The sequence below is a fragment of the Zalophus californianus genome, chromosome 5 (genome assembly GCF_009762305.2).
Source record: "Zalophus californianus isolate mZalCal1 chromosome 5, mZalCal1.pri.v2, whole genome shotgun sequence".
Taxonomy (NCBI): domain Eukaryota; kingdom Metazoa; phylum Chordata; class Mammalia; order Carnivora; family Otariidae; genus Zalophus; species Zalophus californianus.
The window spans coordinates 72,958,700-72,971,809 of NC_045599.1; the positions used below are offsets into that span (position 1 = coordinate 72,958,700).

Genomic DNA, 13,110 nt, shown 5'->3' on the forward strand with positions numbered 1-13,110 from the left:
GGTGAATTTAACTTATTACAACTGTCAAAACAAAATTTGGATCCAAGTGCTCTTTTATAAACTAGTGAATTTTGCATTATCATACCTATCTCATGACTAAAATTTTAAAACAAAAGCTGTGAGGACTGTTTGCAGGGGTGTGTGTGTGTGTATGTGTGTAGGGTAGATGTATAATATTCTACCTCTGGATAGTATTGCTAAAATTATAAAAAGAACTCTACTTGGCTTAAAAACAAACAGTCCATATAAATGGATTAAATAATCTTAAAATTCTCAGAAATACATCAGGCTAATGCAAATGCCTTTTAGGTCCACATAATCTGGGAAAGTATTTAGTATTAAAGCTAGTTTAAGTTCATTGGTTTAATTAAAATAAACATGTCTTTAAAATTACCAACATTGAATATAATACAGACATATAACTTTTATTCTACCCAAGTTTTATTAGTGAAATTAGTTCATGTTATCTCAAAAAAATTTGTGAGCAAGAAAAATAGGTTGGGATGATGGCTGGCTTTGTCTAATGTCTTACGACGTTTTCATGGGTAATCTAAATGTAATTGTTGGGAGCAAGTGATTTAGTTAGATGTAAGTGGGGTAAGAGTTTTTAGGTTAATTTTTTCTACAATAATTATGTTTTATGGTATGTGTACTTAAATAGCTTTCCAAATCTCTTTGGTAACTTCTTAAACCCTTAGAGTTTTGCTAAGTCAAGTTAAATGACAGAAATTCATTGAATACCTAGATCATTTCTAAATTGATGAAATAGTGAAACATAAATTACTGTATAAAGTTTTATCCACTTCTGCTTTCCTTTTACAGAGGAACTGAAGATATTTGATGTGTTAGTAAACTTGTCTTTTGTCTCTTTGGCAAGTTTACTATGAGGAATAATAGACTTCTAGAGATTGTAAAATGTGTTCAAAATTTGTTGATAATAGCACAATTGTCTACTTCCTAATTTTCACTAGAAATTAAATTTTCTGAGGGTTTTTAAGAATTTTAATGTATGTATGTAAGACTACTGTAATAAGAGGGGAAATAACTGCATGCAAGGAAAATAAGTTGAGTTTTTGAGAAGGTATGAGGTATGGAGATGTGTTTTTGGTAAGGGGGAAACAATTTTATCTTGATTGTTTCATAATGTGAAGGAGAGACAATTTTACCTTGTGTGGTCAAGTTGTCTAAATGAATTCATTATAATCGTTTTTTAAAAATAACCTTTAATATCAGTAATGTACTTATGTTTAAGTAAAACTGGAAGTATTCTTTCATCTGCTAAAAGGACAAAGTTTTCTTGAAAGATCCATTTGCTTTTGATAATGTAAAAGGTTTTTCTACACCTTTTATAAAATCTGCCTAGAAAATATTCTCTGTATTATCAAACTAATTATTTTGTCTTTATGAATTCTTTGATTACTTAAGAAAACAGTCTCCTCTTAAAAGAGCTAAGGTTTTGTTTCTTTGTTTTTTTCCCAACTAAATTTCTATATTTGAGTGCAAAGTTTTTAATTGTCACTTTTGTGAAATTATTTCACAGTGGCTTATGATCCTGTTTGACCAAGTCTTTAAAATCTTTTGATATTCTTGACAAACTTCCCAAAATCAAATGCTAAATGAAGTCTTTTTTTGACTTTGAAATAAATTTGGGATTTTGCAGAGGGTGTCTGGAATATTATAAAAGATATGTTCTCACTCCTTGTCAAATGAGCAATTCTAAACTAATTAGGTTTAAATCACATGGGAAACATTGTCAAATAAGAAGCTATACTTAAGCCTTCTTTATGTTGTATTTGTATAGGTGTATGTTAGTGTTCCAAAAATAATAGGAAATTCCAAGATATCTGATATGTCCTGGTATATGTTATCACTTGTAATTCTAGCTTTAATCTTAAGATGTATGCCACAGAAATAACCAAATTTTCTTAATAACGTTGTAATGAACTCTTACAGACCCTTAACCACAGCCATTTTTAAGTCTGTTATTTACAGAGAATTATTGTTCTTCTCTGTTGCCTTTGTGAATACATTTCATCATCAGAGAGATTCATGGAAAGGACTGTGACAAATGCTCTAGAATATGTGTTTCTCATTATTTTAAGATCATAACATTTAACTGGGTAAGAATTTGCAGAACTGTGATGGAGAAACAGCTTCATAAAACTGCAAACTTAAGATTAAAATCAACAGGGAGGGGAGCAAGATGGCGGAGGAGTAGGAGACCTGGATTTCGTCTGGTCTCAGGAATTCAGCTGAATAGGGATCAAACCATTCTGAACACCTACGAACTCAACAGGAGATCGAAGATAAGAAGAGTAACAACACTCTGAACAGAAAAGCGACCACTTTCTGGAAGGTAGGATGTGCAGAGAAGTGAATCCGAGGCGATATTCGGGAGGATAGACGGCAGGGGAGGGGGCCTCCGTCGGCCCTTCTGGCAAGTGATAGAGCTGTGGAGCACAAAATCGGAACTGTTAGAAGCCGGCTCTGCTGAGGGACGTCGCTCCAGTGGCTAAGCGGGAGGTGGAACCCTCACGGGACAGTGTGGTCTCAGGACCCTCGGGGTCACAGAAAGACCGGGGGTGCCTGAGTGCAGCAGAGCCCCCAAGTATCGGAGCGGGGAAGCCGGCTGCAGAGACGGAGCCGAGATGCGGGCTCTCAGCTCGGGGTCGCCATAAACTGTGATCCGCGGCCCAGTCGGGCTACTGCTCCTCCAGCAGGGACCCAACAAGCGGCAGAGCCGGGGAGACTCCCCTTCCTCCCCCAGGACGAACGGCATGGGAGCGCACCACAGGGATCTGCTGGGTTTGGAGACTCCACACGGGGTTGGGTGCCAGAGATAGAAACGCTCGATCACAGGCTGGGTGAGCAGGGAGTGCGGCCGGAGACCGGGGAGACGGGAATGACTGCTTTTCTCTGAGGGCACACTGAGGAGCGGGGCCCCGAGTTCTCAGCTCCTCTGGGCAGAAATTGGGAGGCCACCATTTTCACCCTGGTCCTCCAAAGCTATACCGAGAGCTTGCAGGAAACAAAAGCTCCTGAGAGCAAACCCGAGCAGCTTGCTTAGCCCAGACACACAAGGGCGGGGCAATTCAGCCTCTGGCAAAGACATTTGGGAACCACGGCAACAGGCCCCTTCCCCAGAAGATCAGCACGAACAGCCAGCAAGCCAAGACCAAGTTTACCGATCAAAGAGAATGGGAGAACTCCAGCTCTAGGGGAATACTGCACATAGAATTCATGGCTTTTTTACCATAATTCATTAGTTTTTAAAAGTTAATTTTTTTAACTGTTTTCTTTTTAATTTTTCTTTTTCCCTTTTTCAAACCTTTTATCCCTTTTTTAAAAAAAACTTTTTATTTTTCATTTTTAGAGTCATATTTTTATCCCTTCATAGTAGTTACCCTTATTTTTGGCATGCATATATATATATATATAAGTTGTTCTCTCTTTAAAATTTTGAGATACAATTTCTTCTAACAGATCAAAATCTACCCTAAATCACTAGTGTATGGCTTTGTTCTAGTCTCCTGCCTGATCACATTCTCTCCCTTTTTTTTTCTTTTTTTTCATTTTTCTTTTTCTTTTTAAATCTTCTTCTTTCTTTTTAAAAACAACTTCTTATCAATTCCTTCTATAAAATCTTTTATAATTTTCATCTTTACAATCATCTGCCATCCCTTCATTGTATCAACCCTTATTTTGTACATATATCAGTCATTCTTCCTTTAAAATTTTAGCAGGCACTTTCTTCTAACAGACCAAAATATGCCCAAAAGCTAGTGTGGGGGACTGATCTATGCACTAGCCTGCTCATATTTGATCATATTCTGTTTTTTTGTTTTGTTTTATTCTGTTTTTGTTTGTTTTTTTCTTTTTCCTTTTTTTTTTTTTTTCTCTTCTTTCTTTCCCTTTCTTGTCCCCTGGTTTCAGGTCTTTTCTGATTTGTCTAGAGTATATTTGCTGGAGACGTTGTTAACCTGTTAGCATTCTGTTCTCTCATTCATCTGTTCTCCTCTGGACAAAATGACAAGATGAAAAAAATCACCTCAGCAAAAAGAACAAGAGGTAGTACCCTCTGCCAGGGACCTACTCAATACGGACATTAGTACGATGTCGGACCTAGAGTGCAGAATCATGATTTTAAAGATACTACCTGCGCTTGAAAAAAGCATGGAAGTTATTAGAGAAACCCTTTCTGGAGAAATAAAAGAACTAAAATCTAACCAAGTCGAAATCAAAAAGGCTATTCATGAGGTGCAATCAAAAATGGGGGCACTAACTGCTAGGATAAATGAGGCAGAAGAAAGAATCAGCGATATAGAAGACCAAATGATGGAAAATAAAGAGGCTGAGAAAAAGAGATACACAACTACAGGATCACGAGGGCAGAATTCGAGAGATAAGTGATACGATAAGACGAAACATTAGAATAATTGGGATCCCAGAAGAAAAAGAGAGGGGCAGAAGGTATATTGGAGCAAATAATAGCAGAGAACTTCCCTAATGTGGGGAAGGAAACAGGCATCAAAATCCAGGAGGCACAGAGAACCCCTCTCAAAATCAATAAAAATAGGTCAACACCCTGACATCTAATAGTAAAACTTACAAGTCTCAGAGACAAAGAGAAAATCCTGAAAGCAGCTCGGGAGAAGAGATATGTAACCTACAATGGTAGAAATATTAGATTGGCAACAGACCTATCCACAGAGACCTGGCAGGCCAGAAAGGACTGGCATGATATCTTCAGAGCACTAAACGAGAAAAATATGCAGCCAAGAATACTATATCTAGCTAGGCTATCATTGAAAATAGAAGGAGAGATAAAAAGCTTCCAGGACAAACAAAAACTAAAGGAATTTGCAAACACAAAAACAGCCCTACAAGAAATATTGAAAGAGGTCCCCTAAGCAAAGAGAGAGCCTAAAAGCAGCATAGATCAGAAAGGAACACAGACAATATACAGTAACAATCACCTTACAGGCAATACAATGGCACTAAATTCATACCTTTCAGTAGTTACCCTGAATGTAAATGGGCTCAATGCCCCAATCAAAAGACACAGGCTATCGGATTGGATTAAAAAACAAGACCCTTCAATATGCTGTCTGGAAGAGACTCATTTTAGACCCAAAGACACCCCCAGATTGAAAGTGAGGGGGTGGAAAACCATTTACCATGCTAATGGACACCAAAAGAAAGCTGGGGTGGCAATCCTTGTATCAGACAAATTAGATTTTAAAACAAAGACTGTAATAAGAGATGAAGAAGGACACTATATCCTACTTAAAGGGTCTATCTACCAAGAAGATCTAACAATTGTAAATATCTATGCCCCTAACGTGGGAGCAGCCAATTATTTAAGGCAGTTAATAACAAAAGCAAAGAAACACATTGACAACAATACAATAATAGTGGGGGACTTTAACACCCCTCTAACTGAAATGGACAGATCATCTAAGCAAAAGATCAACAAGGAAATAAAGACTTTAAATGAAACACTGGACCAAATGGACTTTACAGATATATTCAGAAATTCCATCCCAAAGCAACAGAATACACATTCTTCTCTAGTGCCCATGGAACATTCTCCAGAATAGATCACATCCTAGGTCACAAATCAGATCTCAACCAGTACCAAAAGATTGGGATCTTTCCCCGCATATTTTCAGATCACAATGCTTTGAAACTAGAACTCAGTCACAAGAGGAAAGAACCCAAATACATGGAGGCTAAAGAGCATCCTACTAAAGAATGAATATGTCAACCAGGAAATTAAAAAATTAAAAAAATTCATGGAAACCAATGAAAATGAAAACACAACTGTTCAAAATCTTTGGGATACAGCAAAGGTAGTCCTGAGAGGAAAATATATAGCAATACAAGCCTTTCTCAAGAAACAAGAAAGGTCTCAAATACACAACCTAACCGTACACCTAAAGGAGCTGGAGAAAGAACAGCAAATAAAGCCTAAACCCAGTAGGAGAAGAGAAATCATAAAGATCAGAGCAGAAATCAATGAACTAGAAACCAAAAGAACAGTAGAACAGATCAACGAAACTAGGAGCTGGTTCTTTGAAAGAATTAACAAGATTGATAAACCCCTGGCCAGACTTCTCAAAAAGAAAAAAGAAATGACCCAAATCAACAAAATCATGAATGAAAGAGGAGAGATCACAACCAACACCAAAGAAATGCAAACAATTATAAGAACATATTATGAGCAACTCTATGCCAGCAAATTAGATAACCTGGAAGAAATGGATGCATTCCTAGAGATGTATCAACTACCAAAACTGAACCAGGAAGAAATAGAAAACCTGAACAGAGCTGTAACCACTAAGGAAATTGAAGCAGTCATCAAAAATCTCCCAACAAACAAAAGCCCAGGGCCAGATGGCTTCCCAGGGGAATTCTATCAGACATTTAAAGAAGAATTAATACCTATTCTCCTGAAACTGTTCCAAAAAATAGAAATGGAAGGAAAACTTCCAAACTCATTTTATGAGGCCAGCATTACCTTGATCCCAAAACCAGACAAAGACCCCATCAAAAAGGAGAATTACAGACCAATATTCTTGATGAACATGGATGCAAAAATTCTCACCAAAATACTAGCCAATAGGATCCAACAATACATTAAAAGGATTATTCACCATGACCAAGTGGGATTTATCCCTGGGCTGCAAGGCTGGTTCAACATCCGCAAATCAATGTGATACAATACATTAAGAAAAGAAAGAACAAGAACCATAGGATCCTCTCAATAGATGCAGAAAAGGCATTTGACAAAGTACAGCATCCTTTCTTGATCAAAACTCTTCAGAGTATAGGGATAGAGGGTACATACCTCAATATCATAAAAGCCATCTATGAAAAACCTACAGCGAATATCATTCTCAATGGGGAAAAGCTGAGAGCTTTTCCCCTAAGGTCAGGAATGTGGCAGGGATGTCCACTCTCACCACTGCTATTCAACATAGTATTAGAAGTCCTAGCCACAGCAATCAGACAACAAAAAGAAATCAAAGGCATCCAAATGGGCAAAGAGGAAGTCAAACTCTCACTGTTTGCAGATGATATGATACTGTATGTGGAAAACCCAAAAGACTCCACCCCAAAACTGCTAGAACTCGTACAGGAATTCAATAAAGTAGCAGGATATAAAATCAATGCACAGAAATCAATGGCATTCCTATACACCAACAACGAGACAGAAGAGAGACAAATCAAGGAGTCAGTCCCATTTACAATTGCACCCAAAACCATAAGGTACATAGGAATAAATTTAACCAAAGAGGTGAAGGATCTGTACTCAGAAAACTATAAAATACTCATGAAAGAAATTGAAGAAGACACAAAGAAATGGAAAAACATTCCATGCTCATAGATTGGAAGAACAAATATTGTGAAGATGTCAGTGCTACCTAGAACAATCTACACATTCAATGCAATCCCCATCAAAATACCATCCACCTTTTTCAAAGAAATGGAACAAATAATCCTAAAATTTGTATGGAACCAGAAGAGACCCTGAATAGCCAGAGGAATCTTGAAAAAGAAAAGCAAAGCTGGCGGCATCACAATTCCGGACTTCCAGCTCCATTACAAAGCTGTCATCCTCAAGACAGTATGGTACTGGCACAAAAACAGACTCATAGATCAATTGGACAGAATCGAGAGCCCAGAAATGGACCCTCAACTCTATGGTCAACTCATCTTTGAGAAAGCAGGAAAGAATGTCCAATGGGAAAAAGACAGTCTCTTCAACAAATGGTGTTGGGAAAATTGGACAGCCACATGCAGAAGAATGAAGCTGGACCATGTCCTTACACCACACACAAAAGTAGACTCCAAATGGTTGAAAGACCTAAACGTGAGACAGGAGTCCATCAAAATCCTAAAGGAGAACACAGGCAGCACCCTCTTCGACCTCAGCCACAGCAACTTCTTCCTAGAAACATCGCCAAAGGCAAGGGAAGTCAGGGCAAAAATGAAGTATTGGGATTTCATCAAGAAAAAAACTTTTGCACAGCAAAAGAAACAGTCCACAAAACCAAAAGGCAAGCGACAGAATGGGAGAACATATTTGCAAATGACATATCAGATAAAGGGCTAGTATCCAAAATCTATAAAGAACTTATCAAACTCAACACCCAAAGAACAAATAATCCAATCAAGAAATGGGCAGGAGACATGAACAGACATTTTTCCAAAGAAGACATCCAAATGGCCAGCAGACACATGAAAAAGTGCTCAACATCGCTCGGCATCAGGGAAATCCAAATCAAAACCTCAATGAGATACCACCTCACACCCGTCAGAATGGCTAAAATTAACAAGTCAGGAAACGACAGATTTTGGCGGGGATGCGGAGAAAGGGGAACCCTCCTACACTGTTGGTGGGAATGCAAGCTGGTGCAACCCCTCTGGAAAACAGTATGGAGGTTCCTCAAAAAGTTGAAAATAGAGCTACCCTACGATCCAGCAATTGCACTACTGGGTATTTACTACAAAGATACAAATGTAGGGATCTGAAGGGGTACGTGCACCCCAATGTTTATAGCAGTAATGTCCACAATAGCCAAACTGTGGAAAGAGCCAAGATGTCCATCGACAGATGAATGGATAAAGAAGATGTGGTATATATACACAATGGAATATTATGCAGCCATCAAAAGGAATGAGATCTTGCCATTTGCAACGACGTGGATGGAACTGGAGGGTGTTATGCTGAGTGAAATAAGTCAATCAGAGAAAGACGTGTATCATATGACCTCACTGATATGAGGAATTCTTAATCTCAGGGAACAAACTGAGGTTTGCTGGAGTGGTGGGGGGTAGGAGGGATTGGGTGGCTGGGTGATAGACATTGGGGAGGGTATGTGCTATGGTGAGCCCTGTGAATTGTACAAGACTGATGAGTCACGGATCTGTACTTCTGAAACAAATAATGCAATATATTTTAAGAAAAAAAAAAGAAGATAGCAGGAGGGGAAGAATGAAGGGTAGTAAGTCGGAGGGGGAGAGGAACCATGAGAGATGATGGACTCTGAAAAACAAACTGAGGGTTCTAGAGGGGCGGGGGGTGGGGGGATGGGTTAGCCTGGTGATTGATATTAAAGAGGGCACATTCTGCGTGGAGCACTGGGTGTTATGCACAAACAATGAATCATGGAACACTACATCAAAAACTAATGATGTAATGTATGGTGATTAACATAACAATAAAAATTATTTTTAAAAAAGTTTAAAATCAACAAGAATTAATTTTATGGGACTGAATGAACTAATGAGGATGAGGATTATGACTTTTTGTTTGCAGCATTGCTGGGTGAATATTATGTTTTTCCACTTTTAAGGAAACTTTACAACAAATTGGTAAAATATACTATCCTTTGTAAACAAAGATGAAATGCGTACTTTTTCTCCCTACCTTATCTCTGTGGAAGTCAGAAGCTTCTTAGTATTCTTATTTTCATGGTAGTATAGCTATTTGCATAAGTTCAATAAGAATCTGTTCTCCTTGTAACAGGACACAATTGGAAACATTGGTTGTGTTGCCAAAACTTTGGCTGGAATGTCATATTTGAGAATGTGCATAGAATCAGATATGACCAGACAGCTTTAAAGAACTAAAGCTGACTTCATGGAGTCATTGAATCCCCTTGGAAAAACAGCCTGGTACCTTGCTTTCAGGGTTCCCAGCAGCCTTACCAGGTAAACAAGGTCACATCCTGGCAGGCTCAGAAACCTGGATATTTTGGAGACCTCAAGAAAAGAGGAATTTATCCACATCTATAGGTATAACAGACAAAGTCTGATGGCAGGACCTTGGCATGGCTGCCTAGTCTCAAGATCTTCTAAAAATTCAATCTGAGGGGTGCCTGTTTGGCTCAGTTGAAAGATCATGCGACTCCTGATCTTGGGGTCATGAGTTCAAGCCCCACATTGAGTGTAGAGATTACAAAAGAAAAATACACAAAACTTTCAAAAATAAATAAAAACTGAAAGTTCAATCTGAAATTCCTTATGGAAAGTTCCAACAAAGCAGATTTAGAAGAGCCTGTATGATCAGTAACTATTCTTGCTGCACTTATGTAAATAATCAGGCCAAGTTTACTGAAACTAGACTTAATTTTTAAATGACTTAGTCTTATTGTGTTTATATTTGATTAAATGGAGGGGGCTGTAGAGAGAAAAATTGTTCAGTAATACACTTTTATAGATATCAAATTCTGTTGCTGTTAATTGTCTTTGAGGTCTTGTTTTCTGCCTGTAAACTGGACTAGATTCTGAATTTGCTCCCACCTTTCTGACTTGGAAACTCTGAGAACTGAAACTGCCCTCTTCCTGAAGCTGTGCAAGCAAAAGCTGGACAACTTGATATAAACTTTAGAGAAATTACCACAGGAGTTCATGCATGGACTGTCTTTATGCCTATTGCTGTGTGGCCACTCAGAAAACTCACCAGACATTGAAACTGCAAACCATGAAAATCTTTCAGATTGCCACTGCCTGCATTTGCTATTGTTTTGGTTCCATAGAAATAATCTTAGTAAATTCCTGATATTTTGTACAATGTAGACCTAACTTTGGGAGCCCACCAGTATCACTACCTCCTGAAAGGAGACACAACTCTTCCAATTGAACTGACCAGTTCTCAGGGCTAAGATACTGGTTCAGTGAGATGGAGCAACCTACCAACTCAACTTCTAGAATGTGAAACTTCTTGGGAAGTTTCAAAGACAGAAATGAAGGGGAGCAGAATGTGCTGCCCCAGAATGTGCCACTTTAGCATGTGGGTTATTTTGAGCTGAAGACAATCAAGAATCACAAGACTCAGGAAGAACTTTTCATTACTCCCTTAACTGCCTAAAAGAATGTAGATAGAGGGACTTGTCTAGGAAGAGAGCTACCACCAGAGATAACTACAAAGTGTATAAGATAGATGTGGTAAGCTAGGTCAAGTTTGGCAGAGCCTGTTTGTTCAGATTCCTGTCTGTGTTCCATTGTCTCTGCATAGCATGTCAAATACTTATTTACCAAACATTTGCTTTTCCCGTCTTCCTGAAAATTGTCCTCCTTTCCTTTGAAGCCCCAGACCTCCATCCCCATTCTTCTTAACTCAGGATGGCGTATAAACCTCAGTTACCTGTCTTTGAACCTTTCATGTCTATGAGGCTCCCATATGAAAGGAATTAAATTTTTCTCCTGTTAATCTGTCTTATGTCAATTTACTAGACCAGCCAAAAGAACCTAGAAGGATATAAGAAAAAATTTTTCTCCCCTACAGTAGTGAATCTGCTGTGTTGTATAATATCACAACTTTTTTCTCCTGTCTGTTTTAGTTTTAGCTCCCATAGTGTCTTGTTGATTGGTCTTATTTATTCTTTATATTCCACTTTACCATCCATTCTGTTACTTATGCAGAGAGTGTCAATGGAGTATTCATAACGTTGAATAGATTATTTTATGTGGCAAATAGTCATTCCAGTTTTTCATTACTTTCAGTTCTTTTGTATATTTATGCATCTCCATGTTATTGGAGAACTTGAGGTTTTTGGAAGAAGAGATTTGAGGCTCTTGGTGTTTTGTCAGTTTTGTTATTTAAAATTACAGTTCCCTCCCCCCACTTCCTGTATTAGAATGTGTACAAACTTCTAAGGAAGTCCTTATACATTCTCTTGTCTTAAACTGTCCTTTTCTTTACATTTATTCCTCCTCTACAGTGATAGGTTTCAAGGATGTTGTCAGGGGAAGGGGTCTAATTTCTTTCTTCCTGTCAACTCAAATAACATATGTGTCCATTAAAAAAAACCAAGTACTGGTTCACTAAAGGCACAACCCTATTGTGGGAAAAGATCTTTAACATGAATCAGAAAATATAGTGATAAAAATCCCGTACCTATCTATTCATATATTATCTCTCTATTCATGTATGTATTACCTAATTTCAAGATGTTTATTTAAAATAATAGAAATTATTGTTTCAAATGTGAGAATATGTGCCATAAAATTTTTTTTTCTTGAAAGGCAAGGAATAAGAGTATTAACCGTTTTGGGGGGTTTAAAATTATGTGGATGAATCTTACTGGTGTAGGAATCATCATTTGAATGAATAAAACCTATGCAGAAAATATTCTATAGACAGAACTTTTATAGGGTATAGCAATAACTATATTTACTTCTTTCATTTTGTGCAGACTTCTCTTCACAGGAATTAGAGATTTTCATTTGTTCCTTTTCCTCTTCCTGGCTTCAAATGTTTGTTGCAGAGGCAGTCTTTAAAAAGTTGTGTTTACAGGGTTCCATCAGTGTTTCTTCTGAGCCACTCTCTCTTCAGAAAATGGTAAGACCACTCTATTCTTCTAATTGCCAAGAAGTGAGTTCATAAATTCAACTTTAAGATGTTTGTTATTTCTAATAATTGGACAGAGCTTGTTAACCTTAAATCTTTCAAATTTATATAAATCTATGTAATCTTTCAAATCTATGTAAGAGTGGGTATTTTTCAACCTCAGAAATGAAGTGTAATTAGTGATAGAAATTTTAATTACTTATTTGAGAGTAATTAAGGATTGATAACAGAAAAATAATACAGAAACTTTAGTCTCCTAATCATTTGCTATAGCACATAAGATAATTATTTTGAAAAGATCTAGATCCAAAAAAATTTTATGTAGTATTTAATTGTATTTAAAAAGCAAAATTTGTAGATGATGCCAAAGGTTATTATTTTTTATCTTATATACATATGTGTAAGCCCCATTTGATTCAAGGTTTTCCGGTTTTATCTTGGTTATCCTTAGTATCTACTGTCTTCAGCAGTTTCTTCAACAAATGAGAAATATGCTTGTTTATTGGTTGGATTGGGCAAATACTGTTTTGCAGCAATCCTTGTCCTTAATGACTTTTGCTCTTCTTACTCCACTTATTCCAGACTTTTTTTCTGTCAAGGGAAGGCATTACCAAAATGGAAATGACAAAATACCGGTTGTACATAAACCACAAATATTTAAAATATGCAAATGAACCATAACAAGTTAGGCATTAGACTAATCCAAATGAGAACTTTGCTAAAAGAATATCAATAGTGAATTTGAAAAA

The 13,110-nt window shown here is 37.4% G+C and overlaps 1 protein-coding gene across 2 annotated transcripts in view; it reads left to right on the forward strand.

Annotated features, from left to right (window-relative positions):
* Positions 1-13,110, forward strand: part of SLF1 (SMC5-SMC6 complex localization factor 1) — a 79,773-nt gene that overhangs the window by 59,161 nt on the left and 7,502 nt on the right. For both annotated transcript variants that reach the window (XM_027605654.1, XM_027605655.1), the window contains one exon: positions 12,207-12,352. In XM_027605654.1, the coding sequence (XP_027461455.1) occupies positions 12,207-12,352 (146 nt within the window). The remainder of the gene's footprint in view (positions 1-12,206; positions 12,353-13,110) is intronic.